The sequence below is a fragment of the Fukomys damarensis genome, unplaced genomic scaffold, assembly GCF_012274545.1.
Source record: "Fukomys damarensis isolate Sample0158 unplaced genomic scaffold, DMR_v1.0_HiC HiC_scaffold_1, whole genome shotgun sequence".
Lineage (NCBI taxonomy): Eukaryota > Metazoa > Chordata > Mammalia > Rodentia > Bathyergidae > Fukomys > Fukomys damarensis.
In genome coordinates this window covers 3141560-3159446 of record NW_022900913.1, presented here as the reverse complement: position 1 = coordinate 3159446, position 17887 = coordinate 3141560, and the positions used below count along the sequence as shown (strand labels likewise).

Sequence of the window (17887 nt, the reverse complement as noted above, 5' to 3'; positions counted from 1 at the left end):
GGCACAAGGAATTGAGTTTTGTTGACTCTCTGAAAGGGCAATGATTGCTCATGAACGGAGAGGTAAATTCACTCTCAGAAGTCCAATATGTTGCTTACCCTCAGGTCTGGGCTGGGCTGCTACAAAGAGTACACCCAGGAAGATTCATAAGATTTTCAGGGAGTGTGTTTTCAGTTTTCATGAGTTTATACCTGAGAGGGTAATCGCGGTATCCTGTGGTCCCTCCATGTTTAACTGTTTGAGGAACTGCCAGACTGTTCCCACAGTGCATTCCCAACACTTGCCTTCCTACATTTGTGTTTTGTTGCTGCAACCAGGCTGGTGGGTGTGAAGTGCTGTTTCACTGTGATTCTGATTTGCAGTTCCCTAATGACTAATAACATTTAGCATCTTTTCATGTTCTCATTGGCCATTTGTGTATCTTCTTTGGTGAAATGTTTTAAAAAGTTATTTGACTTTAAAAATGAGGCTTATTTGTTCTTTTATTGTTGAGTCGCAAGAGCTGTGATATATTTTGGATATGAGATCCCGCTTTAGTGGACTGGAGCTGTTAAAAGAAAATACAAATACTGCATGAGTCAGGATGAGGTTATGTCTTGGTAAACTCATTAAGCTAAAAATAGAGTAAATTGAAAATGCATTTAATATTACTAACATAACCAACTTCACAACTGAAGTACACCCAGAACGCTTACGTGAGCCTACAAAGGGCCAGCATCACCTGGCACGGAGCCCGCTCTCTAGTAAAGTGCTGCTGTACTGAAGGTTAAAGACAGAATGATTGTCCAGGTACATTGCACACCATCATGAATTAAAAATCCTAAGTGGACCATTGTAAGCCAGGGGTTGTCTGTATCACACTTGGTAATTATCAACTACAGAAAGTTATTGCTCACAGTTCTTGGAGGCCAGGAAGTTCTAAGTCAACCAGGTCTTAATCTTCTCATACTGGGCATTAAGTTCCAAGGTATGAATATGAGGGGACCTAAGTATCCCGAACATAGCCAACTCTTAGCAAACAATAGATTTAAAGATAGTTTTTCCCGTTCCATGCCTTATCATTCCCCTCTCACTGTCCTTTGATGCACTGAAGTTTGTACTTACAACAAAGCCAGTTTGTCCATTTACTCTTCTCTCTTGTATTTTCAGTGTCACAGCTAAGAAACTGACCACATCACAGACCATGCATATACTCACATGACAGCAGTGGACAGTTTTGGCTCTGACATTGGGACCTTCCCTGCATTTTGAGTTGGTTTTGAGTACGGTGTGAGGTAGGGGTCCGGCTTCCTCCTTTGGCATGTAGGTATCCAGTTGCCCCAGCACCATTTGTTGAAAAGACAATGCTTACTGAATTGCCTTGATCACTTTTTATAGTAACTAAAAATGAAATTTTTTATCTGATATTTCTGATCTAATTTCATAGTTCCTTTAGATTTGTTTCTGCAGGTTTCTGCTGGACAGGATCACGGGGCGTTTTTGTTGTATTGTCATTGTCGTGTTCTAAATGATTTGAAAATAGACGTGAATGCCGAGAGTGGGAAAACCTTCAGGTGAGCATTCTGCAAGGAGATGCATTTGCTGTGCCACCTGGAAGTCCCAGGTCATCCCCTGATGCTCGGAGTCCACCCCTCTAGGCCTCGGTATTGCACACGCTTCTGTTAGTGGATTTATTTTCTCTAAATTTTCATAGGTCAGAGTTCTGTGTCTTTCTCTCTTTTCCTCTCCAAAGACAAAATCTAAGCCACCGGGTGGAAGGGCTCATGTGAGGCTTTTGCAGCAGTCTGTGTGCTTCTCTTTGTGGAATAGCCTGGAAGTGGCTGTCCCGAGGCACTGCCCCCACCCCAGTGCGCATGGAGATGAGCGAGGAACTGCTGGGGGTCGTGCCTGGAGCTCCATTTGGAAGCACAAATGAATCCACACAAGCAGCAGAATGCTCTTTTACTGGGAAGGGTTACTGTGCGCCCAACAGAGAGGGTCTCCACTGAGAAACTCTGGCTCCTAAGGGAAATCTTGTCACAGCTTCAAAAAGATTCCCAGTCTCTCCATTAGTAATTCTTCATATGTCAAATAATCAGCACAGGAAAACCGGGCTTTAGAAGAAAAGCTCCTTGTCTTCTGTGGCGGGGCCACTCTCTCTGTCTCTGCACCAGCAGCCGTGTGCCTTTCCTCCCCCTGTTCTCCCTGGCACCTCGGCTGGGGAACTCAGCCAGGACCTTGTCCGTCCAGCTTGGTCTCTTCTGTTCTCAGCCTCCCATGTCCTCCTGTTTCCCTGTCCCTTGCCCATTCCACTTCTGGTCTTCTGATCATGGAGCCTTGGCCCCTCGTTTCACCCTTGTCACTCAAGGCACAGGACACCTGGACTTTGTTCCTGGAGGACCAGTTCTACCCTGCTGCAGGGCTCCTATGTGCAGGTGTCCTTCCCTTGACCCTCTGCACCCAGAGGTGTGCGCGGATCATGTGACTGGCATGCACTACTGACTTGGGCTCCTTCTGCTCATGGGGTGGCATCCACCCTCTCTGCAGACCTCTGCCTGCTGCACCAAATATGAGAAGGGGCTCCTGTTCCTGTCCTCACCCAGAAGTCAACACACACATACGCACACGCATGCACACGCATGCACACACAGCACTTTTGCCTCCAAACATCCATTTCCATGTTTACACATGCATGATTTTGTGTTAGACACCCCTTGCTTACATTTGCAAAACTCACTTCCACAATAAATTTGAAAACAGTTCAAGGAGGGACTTGAGTCATGCACTTTTGGTCCTTCAGCCTTCTCAGCTGTTGCAGTACAGACAACAGGGGAAGATGGATTATTAATGAACTGAGTTGAGTGGAGTTAGCTGAAGGCTCACCGAACACTGATGTTTCTAGTTGGGGGCAACACTGCCTAACCTTACAGCCTCACTAGGAGTTTCAAAGTTTTACCCTTTCAAATCCTTTAGAGAGGGTAGTCCTGAGAGAAATAAAGAAGCTGGAGTTGGAGGAGATTCCCGGAGAGGTTTCTGGAATGCACAGTCTCTTGGGGTTTGTGACCCTGGAAACCACAAGCTCTGTGGCTCTGACACTGAGAACAGAACTGCTGAGCCCCCAGGAATGTGTGCATTGAGAGCATTCACAAAGAATGTCTCATCTGATTACAACCAAGGTGGGATGGCCCGGGGTGGGGGGTGGATTCCTGGCACCAGCGGTGAAGGCCAGGGAAAGCTGCTTACTTCTGCTCAAAGCCTTGCCCCATCCCGAGGAACACAGCAAACCCGCTGTGCGGCTGCCCTGGTCTACATGGTGCTGTGAATGAGGAGGGGAGGAGAAAAGGTCTGTCTTGGGATTCCTTGTGTTCACCTTTGTCACCAGAGAGCAGCTGAGGAGAGACTTGAGGGGACCTGAGACACAGCCATGTGGGTATTGTTTACAAGGAGTCGTGGATGCCACTGAACCAGTGTCTCTAACAGTCATGAGACTCTTCGTTTCACAGAGCTTTGACTCTTGAAAGTGTTCCTGTGCTTTTTATGTGTTTAATTTTTAAGAGGAAGACAGTGAGCAGAGCTGCTGCCTGTGTCTGGGCCCTACTCCCTTATGGAGGTTTTGTCTGCACAGATATTTAATTGGGTGATTTATTTTCAAACTAGCTTTATTAAAAACTTTGTATCACTGATTACCCTTGCATTTGCTATCTCATTAACAAAGGTACCTGATTCACACACACACTGTATCCATCCCTCAGTAATCCGGATGTCCTCTCCCACCAACTCCCAAGGAAACCAGGGCCTATGAAGATAACCTCAGTTCTGCAGCCTGTGGAGGAACTGAGGACATTTCCCATACTTTTGTTTATTTGGCAGACAGGCTGCTCGAGGGATTTGGGGTGAGCAGTACCTGGCTTTGGCTCCAGAGACCCCGTTTCTCCACACCGACTCTTCTGGGCATGACAGGAGTTTTCCATTTCTTTCCAGTAAATCAAGGTTTGGAAAAGGCTGAGCAGTCAGGCCCACCTGAGTCTCCCGGCAAACATGTTGCACCACCCTCTCCCAAGTCTGAAAGGGCCCTGCAGCCTCATTCCTGGGGACCGGCTCTCTGCAGAGACAGGTTTCCCCCACATCTAAGCCTCTGCCCTCCTGCTGAGAGTGAACACCTGGTCTCCTGAGGGGAGATGCGGTCAGACTGCAGGCTCCGGCTGGGCCGTCCTTGTGTGAGTGGGGGAAGGGAGGAGGGATGAGGGAGTGTTTGGGGGGCCTGGGTGGACCCGGCGTGACGGGAAGTGGAGAGGATGGCGGAAGCTACACTGCTCAGAGTAGGCGAGGGAGCCCATGGTGGGTGACGGGCTTGCATCTGGACGTGGGGAGTTGGAGACTCTGCCTGGACACCGGGGAAGTAGTCCCGAGGCCAGCAGAAAGCAATGATGGAGGGAGAGTCTGAGGCCTCTGACAGTGGCAGCCATGTGAACAGAGAAGAGAACGGCTGGGGTCCTCCAGAGAAGGGCGCCCCAAAGAAGCAGCTAGAGAGGACCCTCCGCTGAGCAGCTAGACGGGCCTTCGATGGAGCCGGGCAGCGCGGAACGGGGCTTTGTTCTTCCGATCTCTGTCTCAGTTGGATCAAAAGCAGGCAAAGACATTAAAGTGATCTCAGCTTCCATAGTCACCACGAGGCTGGCTGGCAAATGCTTGGAAAATGGGTGCATGGGTATCTGGGCACTGTGGGTGATCGCCCTGAGCTCAGAGGCTTAGACTCTGAGAATGGCCCAGGCTGCTGATGTCCACTTTGTGTAGCCACAAGAAGCCCTGTAGCACCAGGACTGCACAGTTACAGGGGAGATACTGTCCACACCCAGCCTGTACACCGCAGGGTCCTGATCTGTGTCCCAGCTTCCTCCTGGAGCCAGGAGCGACAGGCGGTAGAGGAAAAACAGATGCGTAGAACGAGGTCTGCAACAGGACCACGGGGCACAGGGCCTGGGGCTGCTGACATCCACGTGCAGGCAGAAAAGTGACCAGTGTAGAGACAGTTACTGCACTCGTAGGGACCCTTGCCTGCTGCTGAGGGCGGCAGAGGAGGAAGGGAGGATTTTGAGTCCTTCGCCGTCACTGATTGTGAGTCTGTTTGTTCCCAAAGTTGTGGAGAAAGCAGCTTGTCCTAGGCTGTCTGCAGGGTCTGTACCCTCAGGTGGATGCTAAGGAGACCAAATCTACTGCACGTCTTAGCATCCACGCTGTTCCTACAGGTTGCTCTATTGTGCGATGCTTTCAATGACACATTCATCTTGCCTAGGACCTTCTGATCTAGGGTACCTCAAATCCAAAAACTGCAGAAGCCTTTTCTTTTCCTATTTTCTCTCCTTCCTTCATTTAAATTTGCCAAGAACTGTTAAAGGCATCCAGCAGATGCTTTAAAATAAAATAGAACAAAGAGTAAGAAGATTCTTGGATGAGAGAAAAAGACACACACACACACACACACACACACACACACACACACTGCGGAAAGGCCGAGTCCCCACACAGGGTCCTGGGGGCAGCGTTCAGCCACAGTGCACTGCATGCTGTGCTGTAAATGGGTACAGAGGCGCAGCAAAGAGCAGTGGTACACAGGGTGAGGGTGGAGCCGAACTTGGCCGGCGCTTGGTCTGTCTCTTCTCAGGCACTGGTCTCCAGGGTGGCTGTGGGGTGCTCACTGTGCCCCACCACAGAGAACCACATGAACCCCTGTGACTTCACATGCCCCATGGGAAGGTACAGTCTTCAGCAGAGTTAGAATCATGGGCTGAGGGCACACAGGAGAGGCCCCAGAGGGAGGGACCTGGGGGAGTCAGAGAGAAAACTGCATGCCTCCTGTTCACCGGGTGACTCTAAGCCCAGGCTTCCCAGGGAGACTGCCCCCCTTCCTTGGCTCGGAAGACAGTGTGGTGACAACCAGAGGTACAAGCCAAGCCTGCAGGCCCCTCCCTGCCTCTCCATGAGATTTGGGCTGTGCGCCTGGCAGGGTTCACTGGGGTTCATCTCTGCCACTCTTAGCCACAGGGCACATGGGTGCTGCTGGCTCTCTTTCCAGACTTCAGATTAGCTCTGAGGATTTGAAACCTGCCACAGATCCTTTGTGGTTTCCAGCCGCAGCTGGGACGTGAGCTGTCTGGGCCCTGTCATCCAAATCCAGAGGTCAGAGGGGCAAATCTGTCACATTACCGTGAGTCACAGCCCAGACGATAGCACCTGGGGGAGCCCTGGAATCCAGGCCCTGGAGGAGGCAGGCTCCTGCAGGATGAGGCCAGCAGGCCCACGAGGGCTCGGCAGGGGTTCTCAGAGCCATCTTTGGCCTCTGCCCTCCTCTGTGGCAGTGGCCCTGGGCCCTGTCCTGGGCTGTCTCTGCCAGGCCTCTCAGTGTATGGCAGGAGTTTCTGCTCAGCCTCCCATCCGGGTCTGAGTGTGGGTGTGAGGATGTGAACAGGAGTCACCCAGGACCCTTAGTATCCCACAGAGTACTCTGCAGCTGGCTCTTAGCACCGAGCAGCCTTCCTGTTCCCAGCTGTGCTGTGAGCTGAGGTCCTGCCGGCGAGGTGAAGGCTGGTGTGGAGAATTAATTTAGAAGTCCCACATGAAATGCGAAAATCAGCTGCCTGGAAGCTTTGAGGGCCCCTAGAGTTGAAGCATTTTGTCTTGTAGATAATAAACCCATGGCAGGGAGGGAAATGACTGGCTCAGGTCACACATGTGGTAGACATGCTCCGCCTGTTACCTTGTGGTCCGAAGGGATGGGCACGGGGCAGGTGCAGCTCGTGGTGCTGCTGTTGGCGTGTTCCTTCCCGCCCCGTGTCATGCATGATATGCTCACCTGGCCGCTGACCTGGCAGGGCTCTCTGCAGATGTTTGCCTCCCTGCCCTGTGGCAGGGACCTTGCTCTGCCCAGTGAGTGTCATGCAGGCCTGTATCACACAGAAGCAATGAGGGACGGCCAGCGCCACCAGGGACTTTTCCCTCTTCTCCCTGGGCCAGTGGGACAATAGGTCCTAGATGAGAGCCCTTCTGCAGCTGGGATCCAAGACCTAAGTAAACCACAGACAATGTGGGACCAGCATGGCCCACAGTGTGCAGCCAGCGTGGGCTGTGACCAAGAAGTGTGCTTTTGTCATGTGCCTTGCACTCTGGAGGTTGTTACTGCAGGGGGCACACCGAGGAGGGTGTTCAGGGACACGTGTTGATTCAGCGGGGTAAACTGCATCTCTTCGGTGCCCTCTCAGTGCCACATGCTCTGCAGATTGGGACACTACTTGGACAAGACGGTCATGTGCTTAACCAGGCCATGCTGGGGGGGTCTGGAGCTGGACAGAGTGATGGGTTCTTGAGAAGAAGGTGTGAGGAGCAGTGGGACTGGTGGGCAGCACCTCCTCTCACAGCTGTACCCGTGTGTGGCTCAGTAGTGGGAAGCAGAGGACACGAGCTCGCACTATAGCCACGTCTGTTGGCTCCTGGGTGTCTGACAGGAGAGCTGTGTTCTCCTCATTCTGGAGAGGTCGGAGGGGGGCGCTGCTGAGCCATGTGTGCTCCCTGTGTCCCATGCTGGACACTTCCTGTATGGCCTCTGCTCCAGGATCGTGAAGACCTGGTCGCAAAGGGTAGCCTAGATCCAGTGCAAAACCAGATGCCCTGGAGGTAGAGAAGGCTAGCCGAAGATAAGCAAGATGTCTTTTGCAATATTTGGTTGAAGATAATTAAAATCACTCAGTGTAGAAATTACTCATTTCAAATACACCCTCATGACTTAGGATATCACATTTGTTTATCTGAATGGATGTCAGAAGCAAGGCAGGATTCTGGATTTGCTTATGTCTTTCCAGATTCTCATTTTAGTGCTAAACGACCGAGCCAGGCCTGGCTTTAATTCTAGGGCAAATCGAGCTCTTGTGTGACCTGCTTGGTCCTGTGACTCTGCTTCCCGGAGAGGGGCTTCAGCTGGCTGGGTCACTGCAGCCTTCCTTCCCCACAGACCATGGGCACCTTGAAGCCATGGTCATGGTAAGGGCGGGGTGGTATGGGCCTGCAGGGGAAGTCGAGGTACCAAGCGGACCAGGAGGAGTGTACTGGGAGTGGCTCTCTGGAAAAGCAGGACCAAGGCAGAAGATAAGTGGGTGGGAGGGCAAGATGGAGACAGACAGACAGACAGATAGGAGAGGATTTATTATGGGAACTGCCTGAAATGCTTATGGAAGCTGAGAAGCCCCACTGCAAACTACAGACCAGGAAAGCTGATGAGAGAAGTTAGACCAAGACCTGGGGGTCACTGGTTCAAGTCCTGCAGCCTGAAAATGGAGGCTCAGGAGTGCTGACATCTGGAGGAGGAGGAAGAGCTGTGCAGCTCAAGGAGAGAGAATCAAGTTGAGTGTCCTCAGCCTTTCTGTTCTGAGGGCCTCCAGTGGATCTCAGGCTGCCCGCTCTTCCTGGGGAGGTGAACCTTTACTAGTCTGCTGCTTCCAGAGCCAATCTCACCAGATCCTCACGGACACACTCAGAAGTCATGTTTCACAGCGGTCTGACATCCCTTAGTGGAGCCAAGCTGGTTCTTCTCACTGACCATCATGAAGAGAGACAATTGGGGATGGACGGCCACTGCGCTTCGCTGGTCTTTGACTGGTGGCCGTCTGTGCTCTGCATCGGCTGCCCCACCACACGGCCCCACACTTGGGCTGTCTGCGCCCAGAAGAAGCGGTTTTGCAGGCCTGAGGATCTCTGACACTGCAGAAGACCTGCCGTGGCCCTGCGCCCTCCTAGAGGGAATTACATTTAAAGGAGAGAAGCTGCTGCAGCGGGGCAGCGGGTGGTGGATGAATTCTGTAGCCCAGAGCTTGGGGCGAGGTGGTAATCAGTTCTTCAGTTCCGCAGGAAAACAATCAGATTCTACCACTGTTCTCTTTGAGTCCTTACGAACACAGGTACTCAGGGAAAGGACTACTTTCACTGTTCAGCAAGGAGTTCATTCTGAAGGCAGCAGCCAGGCAGTCGCTGAGGAAAGTGAGCTTGAGGTAACTGGAGCCCTTGCAGGCTGAGCTCTGACAGCCTGCCGTCCCGTCCACACAGGGTACGTTAGTCTGAGTTCCAGGAAGCGTGAAGTGGGATCTAACATGGCACGAGAGGCTTCCTGTGTATGGAGCCTTTTGTCCCAATTTCTTGATGTGATACCTTCTCGCGTGGTCAGCTGCTGCCTTCTTCTTTGTCCCCTGAAGGACAGAGCTGCTTTTCTTTCTGAGCTTCAGAGTTGGGGACCTAAGCTACATGCAGAGCAAGGGCTTTCAGGGAGCTGTGAAATCTTGTGGTGTTAAGTCTTCCTGTGGCTTCACGATCCTTTTCTACGAAGCCAGGGTCTGGGCTACGGCATTTCTAAGGTTCTTTCCAGCGAGTTTAACGACACGAAGCCTTGGTCCTCGTGCACATGTTCCAACTGTGCCTTCACAGCAGGTTCGGCATTACCAGGAGGGCCGGGTCTGCTCCCCGAGAACCTGAAGCCGGACTGCTTGTTTCCCCTCTTTCTGTCTTCATGCCACTCTCCAGTTCTTCAACTTTCTTTTGTCTGCTCTGTGATTCCCATGCTGTCTTGTCTAACTTCAGTGGAAACCATATGTATTCATTGAGGCCAAGGAGGTGCTGGACTCTTACTAATCCCAGGAATTACAAGCCTGGCTAGGAACAAAGTTTCTGTCCCTGAAGAAACCCCATCCGAGGCAGAGCGGCAACTGCCGACCAACATCTCGGGGCTCCCAGGGGCCATCACGGAGGGGCCAGAGGAACTCGGGCCTGAAGAACTGAAGGCCCCCAAAGTGGCCAGCATTTGAGAGGGGGTCTTTAAAGTATGAGCTGGGTTTTTCAGCCCTATTAGGAAAGAAGGGGTTCTTGGACCGATGAGGCCCCAGATGAAAGGCTCCCACAGAGCAGGTTGGGGCATAGGAACCCAACGGCCATGTCGGTGAGTCCCAGGCTGGCATGAAGGTGAGAGTCCCTAGCTGCCCTTCAGAACCAGAGAGGGCAACCTTGGGACTAGGGAGGGGTGTGGTGAGCCTTTGTCCTGGGAAGGGTACACAGGGAGTTTTGGGGGGCTTTGAGGGTGCCCTCACACTCCAAAGGCTTCTGTAACTTTCCCTGCCTGGTTGCTGAGCTAAGCTGGGGGCGTAGTGCGGTCAGCTGAAGGAGTTTTGCGGGTGCTGGAGGCGGCAGGCAGACAGGGAGGAGGCGGGGCAGTGCCGCTCCTGCCTGGGGTTGTCTGGTCCTGCCTCCCACCCCTCCCCACCAGCCACAGCTTTGTTTTGTCTGACTCCCTCACCAGCCTGGCATTCCTGGGGGCTGTGTTCCCTCCCGATGCTTGTGGTTTCTGGACAATGGGGGAGATTCCCTGCCTTGGAGCAGCACCTGGCGGGATTCCTGGGAGCCAAGGGAGAGGAGCACAAGGCTGTCTGTGGCTCTACAGTGGCCTCTGAAGCAGAAGAATGAGCAGAGAAAATCCCCACAAATTCCCCTGTGATAAGGCAAAGGCGGGGGGTCTCACAGCGGGAGTACATCCAGGTGCTTATGCATAAGCCAGCAGGGAGCTGGGCAGGTCCTGAAGATGGCTGTGCAGTCTCCGGACACAGCTCCATGTCACCCTGGGGGATAGAGCTCTGTATGCCACCCCAGGAGATGTGAGAACCAGGTTGTCAGGGCCCTGAGGCCTCTTGACCAGCATGTGTGCAGCTGTGAACGAGTGAAGGGCCCCAAGGAAAGAGGGGTGCAGAGCAGCCCCTGTGAGCCCAGTGACGCTGGAATGGCAGAGATTTTCTACCAGGGGAGCGGGTGCAGCATTGTGTACACTCACACTTCGGGACCCGTCCCGAGGTGGTGGAGTCTTTGTATTCCAATGTCTCCAGATCCCGCCCCACCTCCTGGTGCCTGCTGCCCTTGTGCAGGATGTGACCTGGAAGGGTGCAACTATTGCTCCCTTCTCTTTCCTTCTCTCTCACATCTGGGCCACCGTGATGTGAGCAGCTCTCCTTCCACAGCGCCCTTCCTGCCTTGCAGGCAGCCCCCAGGGACTGAAACTCTGAGCCACACCGAGCCTCTTCGCTTTTAAGTTGGGGATGTTGGATTGTGTCCAAGTGGTAAGGAGGTGACCAAGACAGAGCTGTCCTTCCTGTCACTGATGCTCTGTGGTGCAGGGTCCGCCTCACCTTGGAAATATTAATGTCTTCCCATGGGGACCCATTATGGCTGGTTGAGCTATAATCCAGGGGAGTGGTGCCATACCCAATTTCAGGTGTCTGTGAGGCCAGGCTATGTGACAGTCAGACATGAGGCTGGCTGAGAGTGGGCATTTTGTCCATGTGTGAATGTTTGATCAGTGGGTGTTAGGAAGGGAGATTCCTTTCATAACGTGGGTAGGCTTCAGTCCAATCAGATGAGGGCCCTGCCAGTCATCCCAAGGCTCCTCTGAGAAGAAGCAGTTCTGCCTCATGTGCCCAACAATGGAACTCATGAGTTTTGGCCTGCTGTCTTGTGGAACTCGGACCCAAGATGGCACTATCAGCTCTTCCCTGAGTTTCTTCCTGTGGATGTCAGTTGCCTGGCTTCACAGTTGGGTGGCACTGTTCCTTAAAATACCAGCTCTTTTCGCTCATGCCCCCCTGGTTCTACTTCTCTGGAGAACCCTAACACCAGCAGGAATTGCAAGGTCAAGCTGCCTTCCCCTCCCTCTCTCCCTCTTTCCTTGTCTCCTTCCCACCTTTCCTCTCCCTCCCTCCTTCCCTCCTTTCCTTCTTTCCTTCCTCCCTTCTTTGACAGGGTCTCCTTATGTAGTTCAGGCTGGCCTTGAACTCACAGCAATCCTCCTGCCTCAGCCTAGTGAGCGCTGGGATCACAGATGTGTGGCCACATGCACAGCAGAGTAGCCACCTTGTCATCTGTGTCACTAAGCCAGCAGGACCCACCTTCCGCTGCCCTCCCCACTAGGGTGCACTTTGTCCTAGTCGAGTTCTGCCTCTCTGTGACATTCCAGAGCCATATTTCTCCCTCTTTGAAACTCATTTCTCAGTGTCTGGTACCAGCCCTCTACAGCAGAAGCAAACCTCAGGAAGCATCAGGACGCAGCTCAGAAGCAGATCATACAATATAAAATTTATTATAAAATTCAGCAAATATAAATAGCCAGGTGCCCGTCTGCAAAGGCGCCACTTTCCAGGCAGGGAGACCAGAAATAAGCACCAGTGAGGACAGGGAGCAGGGGAGGCCCTCTGTGAAGGCTGCTGCCCTTCCTTTTCTACCCAAGTTATGGAAGAAATTTAAAAATTAAAAGATCCTCAACAGAGCAACAACAAGACCCAGGGCACAAGGCTACAATCAGAGCTACTGCTTGGTGTCCCTGACTCTTTTTGGGGGGCAGCTGTGTAACCTGAACTTCTGACCCACTACTTAAGAAAAAAGAGCACTGGAAATGGGTTTCAACAGGAAGACTCACTGGTACGTGACTGAGAAAGAGAGAACACTAAGTATCAAAGTCTCCTCCGGCACGTGAGCCTGTAGGAGAAGGAAGCACCTCTTCAGGGATTTTATTTTCTCGGTTGCACATGCAAAGTCCTAAATCAGAAGGACCTGGGCTCATTCGGCTGAGCTGTGGTGTCTGTAACCAATGGTGCAGCACCTGCTCCTCGGCCCACGTGATGGTGGGGGCCTCCCAGGAAGGAGGGGGCAGTGCTCTGCATACTTTCGTAATCTTGTGGCTCTTTCTTCTCTTTACAAAGCACCAGACATTTCGAGTTTAGCAAGTCCACCTCTGCTGTCCTTTGGACTTGGTGTAGTGGAGCCACAAACCTGGCTGAGAGTTGCTGCTTGGGCTCTGTGGGAAGGCTCTCTCGCTTTGAGCAGGAGCAACCTGTGTTTCCACAGGACAACAGAGCGTGTGAGGTGAGCACAGCATGGGCGATGGGCACAGCCACACATTGGCCGCATCCTGAGCACGAACATACCCGCTCGGGGCCGAGAGCCTAGCACAGTTAGCCCTTGTCTGGCGCCATCTTCGTTGGCCATGTTCTAGCACGTACTACACAGCTTATGTTCCCAGGCCACATGGCTGCCTCTCTGCTGCGGGATGTCTGCCTCACAGGTTGGACCTGGAGCAAGCCCTGCAGCACTGCTTGCCGTAGAACCTGTGGCTGCACCTCCCGTGCTGTGGCACCAGGCTGCACCAGTGGAAGGCGTCCCTGCAGAAGGTGCCTGGAAACAAGCACACTCCACGTTAGCCAAGTGCTCCACCTGGTGGATGCCGCTCATTAGCATCTCTGTGTGGCAAATAACAGCAAACTCGCCATTGCTCCAGCGCTGTGGAAGGAGGGTAGCTCTTTGGGCATGCAGAACTTCCTCATTTCCCATGGCTTTCTGGCTATGTCACTGGAAAATTGAAGGGGGCAAAGGGAGCAAGAGGTATGGCAGACACAGGTCCCAACTCTTGGGCTCCCCAGCCAGCATGTACCCTATTCCTCTAGACTTCTCAGGAATTCTCCAAAGCTTCCACACCCCCAACCAAAGGTCCAGGTCCAGCCGAGGGGCCCCTCACTCACCTTTCTTCTCTTCAATGGGACAGAAGTGGGTGTTGCAGGCCAGGGAGGCTTCGGGCTTCTGGTGCAAAGGGCAGTCAGAGGCTGGCTGGGTCCCTGCTAGGCACTGCACAGTCCTCATCTGCACACCACCACCGCAGCTGGCCGTGCACTGCAGGAGGAGAGCACAGCAGTCACTGGGCTGCCTGGCTCCCTGCCTTGGCCAGCCCACCATCGGAGGGGGCAGCACTTCAAGCTGCAGCAGCTTGTAGGGGATGGAGGTACCAAAGGCAGCACTGCTCAGCCAGCACAAAGATGGAGCAGGCCCTGCTCACCTGCCAGCAGTGTGCGCTGTGCTGGGCACCAGACTGGGCCCTTGCTGGGCATCCTGACCCAGCCTGCATCGTGGCTGCTGTTGTGCTTTGGAGCTCAGATGGGAGCCAGGCTGTTGGGCCTCGCTCAGGCACGTGTGTGAGCAGCTGTGGCTAATGCTGAGGATGCCCCAACAGTATCTGAGCTCAGGGGCTCTGGGGCAGAGTGAGGACGGGTGCTAGAAAGTGAGTGCACTGAATAAAAAGTGGGTATTTAAGGAGTGCTGCATTATCTCCTCAGAAAATAGGTAGTACAGAAAAGGACAGGTTCTGTGAGCAATAAAGTTACCTATAAGTCATTCTTCTGGATATAAAAGCAGGAAAAGCCTCCTATTCGGTTTCTGTTTGAAATCTTCCTGAGTAGAAGGCTGCTGATGCTGTATCCAGAACTGGGGCAAAGCTGCTTTCTATCCTGTGCTGTGTTCTCCTCTGTCTACGGCCTGGGCCAGCCTTGGCCTCTGCCGGCTGCAGTGTCAATGAAGGGGAGCGTTTCCCTGCCTGGAAGTCGAGGTGTTCTTGGGAAATCTGCTTGGCACAGGAGCAGGTGTATGTCAGGGGATGCCAGGGTGACACTCGGGAACAGCGCCTTCGGGCAGCGTCCCTGTGCCTGGCACTGCGAGGTGGAACTAAACGATCAATGTTTTCTTTTAGACACCAGTGGCTTCCCCACTTCTCCTGAGGTCTCTCCGCAGTGTAGAGGAATGGACCGGACCACAGACTTTGGCGTCAGAGAAGGTCAAGTCCCGCTTCTGTCCCCTGGGCAAGGGAGACAGAGGTTCCGTCCAGGAAGGGCAGGGAACAGCCCGAGTGCACCTGCTGTCTCCAGGTGTGCCTCCCCGCTGCACCTTGCTGGACGGCACCCCAATGTCCTGTCTGCACACAGTGAGGAGGAGACTGCCCCATCTCCTCAGAGCCAGTTCTGAGTGCACGCTCTTTCCTTTTCACCCAAACAAATGGCTTCCTTTGATTTGGTCGGCAGTGAGCCCACAAACCTCAGCATAGGAACTAGGGTGGCTGCTTGTGGGGACAGGGAAGCCCCTGTGGGGTGACTGGGTGGCCGGATGTCCCATGCACTGATGAACTTGGGGCTTCACTGTGAGTTGATGCAAATGGTACTGATGAGACTGCGAGACCCAGCCCAGGGCAAGGTGCCTGTGTGAGGTGGAACCAAAGCTGGGAAAGTGCCCGGCAGCCAGGGTCACCTTGGCTCTCCTGGGGCCAGTGCAGGCATCTGCGGGCCTTCTCATAGCACATGTGATGTGCGCGCACCCACTTCTGCCCCTCACTGGAGGGTGGAAGGGCTCTGTGCCTCGGTTTCCTCCTCTGGGCAGGGGTCCTGATGAGGTTTCCTCACTCCCAGGGCTGCTGGGGCCAGAACGTAGCTGGAAGCAGCCCTGTGAGTGGGAGCTGCCGTGGTCTCTGGTGGCCCAGCCTTTCCTGTGCCCACCGCGGGCACCCTGGGCCCCTCTGGGGAGAGGTACTCAGGCCCCTCCAGAGGGGCGTGCAGAGGCAGGTCCAGGCCCCACCATCCCCTCCCTCTGTCTTCCTTCTCTCCAGGAAAGGACAGAGTCAGCGCCAGGCAGTGGGCAGGGAGGAGTGTTCCGGACAGGCCAGTTCCCCGCCACACACGGGAGCTGCAGGAGGGCAGTGGTGGCCATGCATGCATCTCAGCCCTCCAGGCCTGATTGCCCCATGGCAGCAGGCGGGGAGACATGGGTGGAGTGGGGCCAGGAGGGATCCAGAGACTTCCAGCTGCAGGGCTGAGGCCGGGAACCCAGGAGGAAACAGCAAGAGGCTGGGGAGCTAGGGGTGCTCAAGCAGACTTCCTCCCAGGAGCCAAGGACGCCTAGAAGGAGGGGATGGTGGGGATGGGAAGGGCCAGGAGGGATCCTGAGGACACCACGCTCCGACCAGCCTGAGCCATGGCCCAGGCCGAACCCAGCAGTTGTGGGGTGACAACACCCAGTGGCTTTCGCAGCCTGGCAGCTGACCCTACATACCGATGCTCCCAGTGAGTCCGGGGCTCTTTCTGGATTGCACAGAATGCCTCTGAGGCGTGGCATCCATTCTGAGAGAGCCTCTTACCTGAGACCAGGGAGAGGCAAACCAGCTCCTCCTCAGGGGGCCCATGGCGGTGTGCCAGGGGTGCGGGGGGCACGGAAATGGGGTACAGGTGCGTTCCAGCTCCAGGTCAGGCTGTGGCAGATGCAAGCACTTCTTGAGGGCCAGCTCATGGTACTTCCCAGAGACGTACTTTTCTGCACATCTCAGGAGCCTTTTCTGGATTCCCCTCCCACAGGAGACAGAGCACTGCAAGGAAGAGGAGGAAGGTCTGTGCTGCACAGCGGGTGCTGCCTGTGTCCTGGTGACAGCAGTGTGGCCCTCTGTGTAAAGGCAGAGCCCGGTGATGCAGATGGGCCTCTCTGTTTAGAAGGCAGCACAGCATCCTCGTCAAGGGAGGGGGCTCAGCAGGTCAGAGCCACACAGAAAGGGTTGGAAGTGGGACAGGGCAGGCAGAAGCCGTGAGGGGAGCATTACAACCCGCCAGACCATGCAGCTGGGCTCTCTGATGTCTCACACAAGAGGGTGTGGGGACATTGCCAAGTGGATTCTCCACACAGCTGCAGGCATGCTGTGGCCCGGAGCAGAGGTGCCCAGAGCAGCCGGGCTCACAGACCTTCCCCAGAAGTTAGGGCTGCCTGGAAGAGGGGAGCATACACAGCTGTGCCTCCCAGATAAGCAGGGAGGCCCTGTGCAAACCCAGGCTGCAGCTGCCGGTCCAGCAAGGGTGACCCACGAGAGCTATGCTCCACTGCAGGAGGGCCGGGCTCGGGGTCTAGGGATGGCGCCGGTCCTCATGCAGGGGACAGAGACAGGTGCTCAGCCACCCAAGACCCCAGCTGACGGCCCGCACAGCAGCACAGCTCTGACCTCACCGTCCTGTCCCCGGGTGCTGCCTGTGCCTGGTGTCAGGACAGAGACCTATGGAGCACATGAGGTGGCTCACCAGGCCACACCTGAGGGAAGCCCTGGTGTGCACGCATGTGTTGTGTGCTTGTGCATGAGTGTGAAATTGAGGGCAGAGGCTTTCTCCTCGACACAGCGCGCTTGCTTTTTATATGCCTGTCTGCAGGGCTCTGCATGGCAGATAGTTCCTCTCTAGCAACAGTGCTCCGTGGTCGGGAGACGCCATTCCCATGCCCAGGTGACAGGGCTGCAGCACGTCCTCGGCAAGGGCAGCGACTTCAGCCGGCGACAGTGCTTCATTTCTCAGTGGCAAACTCTGAGTCAAGAGGATGAAATGCCCTGCTTGGCAAACGGCATGCCGCACATGGCCTTGCGTGGGGTGCTTCTTTGGGCTGTGAGGTTTCTGGGGTCCTTTGGGTCTTGGCCAGGCCACACCTAGTCAGGGAACCTTCATCTGCCCAAACCCAAGATCCCGCTGCAGGCCCCGTATGGGGCTGGGCAGCCCTGTGCAGTGCCCATGCAGCCCGAGGCACAGATGCCCAGGCTGCTCTCGCCCAGTAACCCAGCTTCTTCCTGCGCTGGGCTGGACGCCCGCTGTCCTGGAGCGGGGGTACCAGGAATGTGGGTGTTGCCGGAGACGGGGATAGAGGTGCGGGGAGGCAGGACCGCAGCCTCACACACCTGGGACCAGGCGGACACCAGCCACTGCCGCTTCTTGTGCTGGTGGCAGCGTGGCAGCAGGCAGGCCTCGTGCGTCCTGGGCTTGGGCTCGGCCACGCACATGGCATTGGGCAGCAGCTGCACGCGCGCGGAGGGGTCGGTGTTCTTGCAGGCCACAGCCCTCTTCCTCCAGCCCTTGCCACAGGTCCGGGAGCACTGCACACAGAGGAGGCGGCTCAAGCCAGGGGCGGTGCTCAGGCCCCTCGTCCCAGTGGATGGGCCCAGCCCTCTGCCCAGCTGAGCCCCACACCTACCTCTGTCCAGGGCCCCGTGCTCCACGCGGGC

At 54.8% G+C, this 17887-nt stretch overlaps 1 protein-coding gene across 1 annotated transcript in view; it reads right to left on the bottom strand.

Annotated features, from left to right (window-relative positions):
• Positions 1-12174: 12174 nt before the first annotated feature.
• Positions 12175-17887, bottom strand: part of Adamts16 (ADAM metallopeptidase with thrombospondin type 1 motif 16) — a 124125-nt gene continuing 118412 nt past the window's right edge. The window contains exons 21-25 of the mRNA XM_010606128.2: positions 17857-17887; positions 17564-17758; positions 16001-16225; positions 13569-13716; positions 12175-13224 (exon numbers count right to left, since the gene is read on the bottom strand). Coding sequence (XP_010604430.1) covers positions 13109-13224; positions 13569-13716; positions 16001-16225; positions 17564-17758; positions 17857-17887 — 715 coding nt within the window. The 3' untranslated portion in view covers positions 12175-13108. The remainder of the gene's footprint in view (positions 13225-13568; positions 13717-16000; positions 16226-17563; positions 17759-17856) is intronic.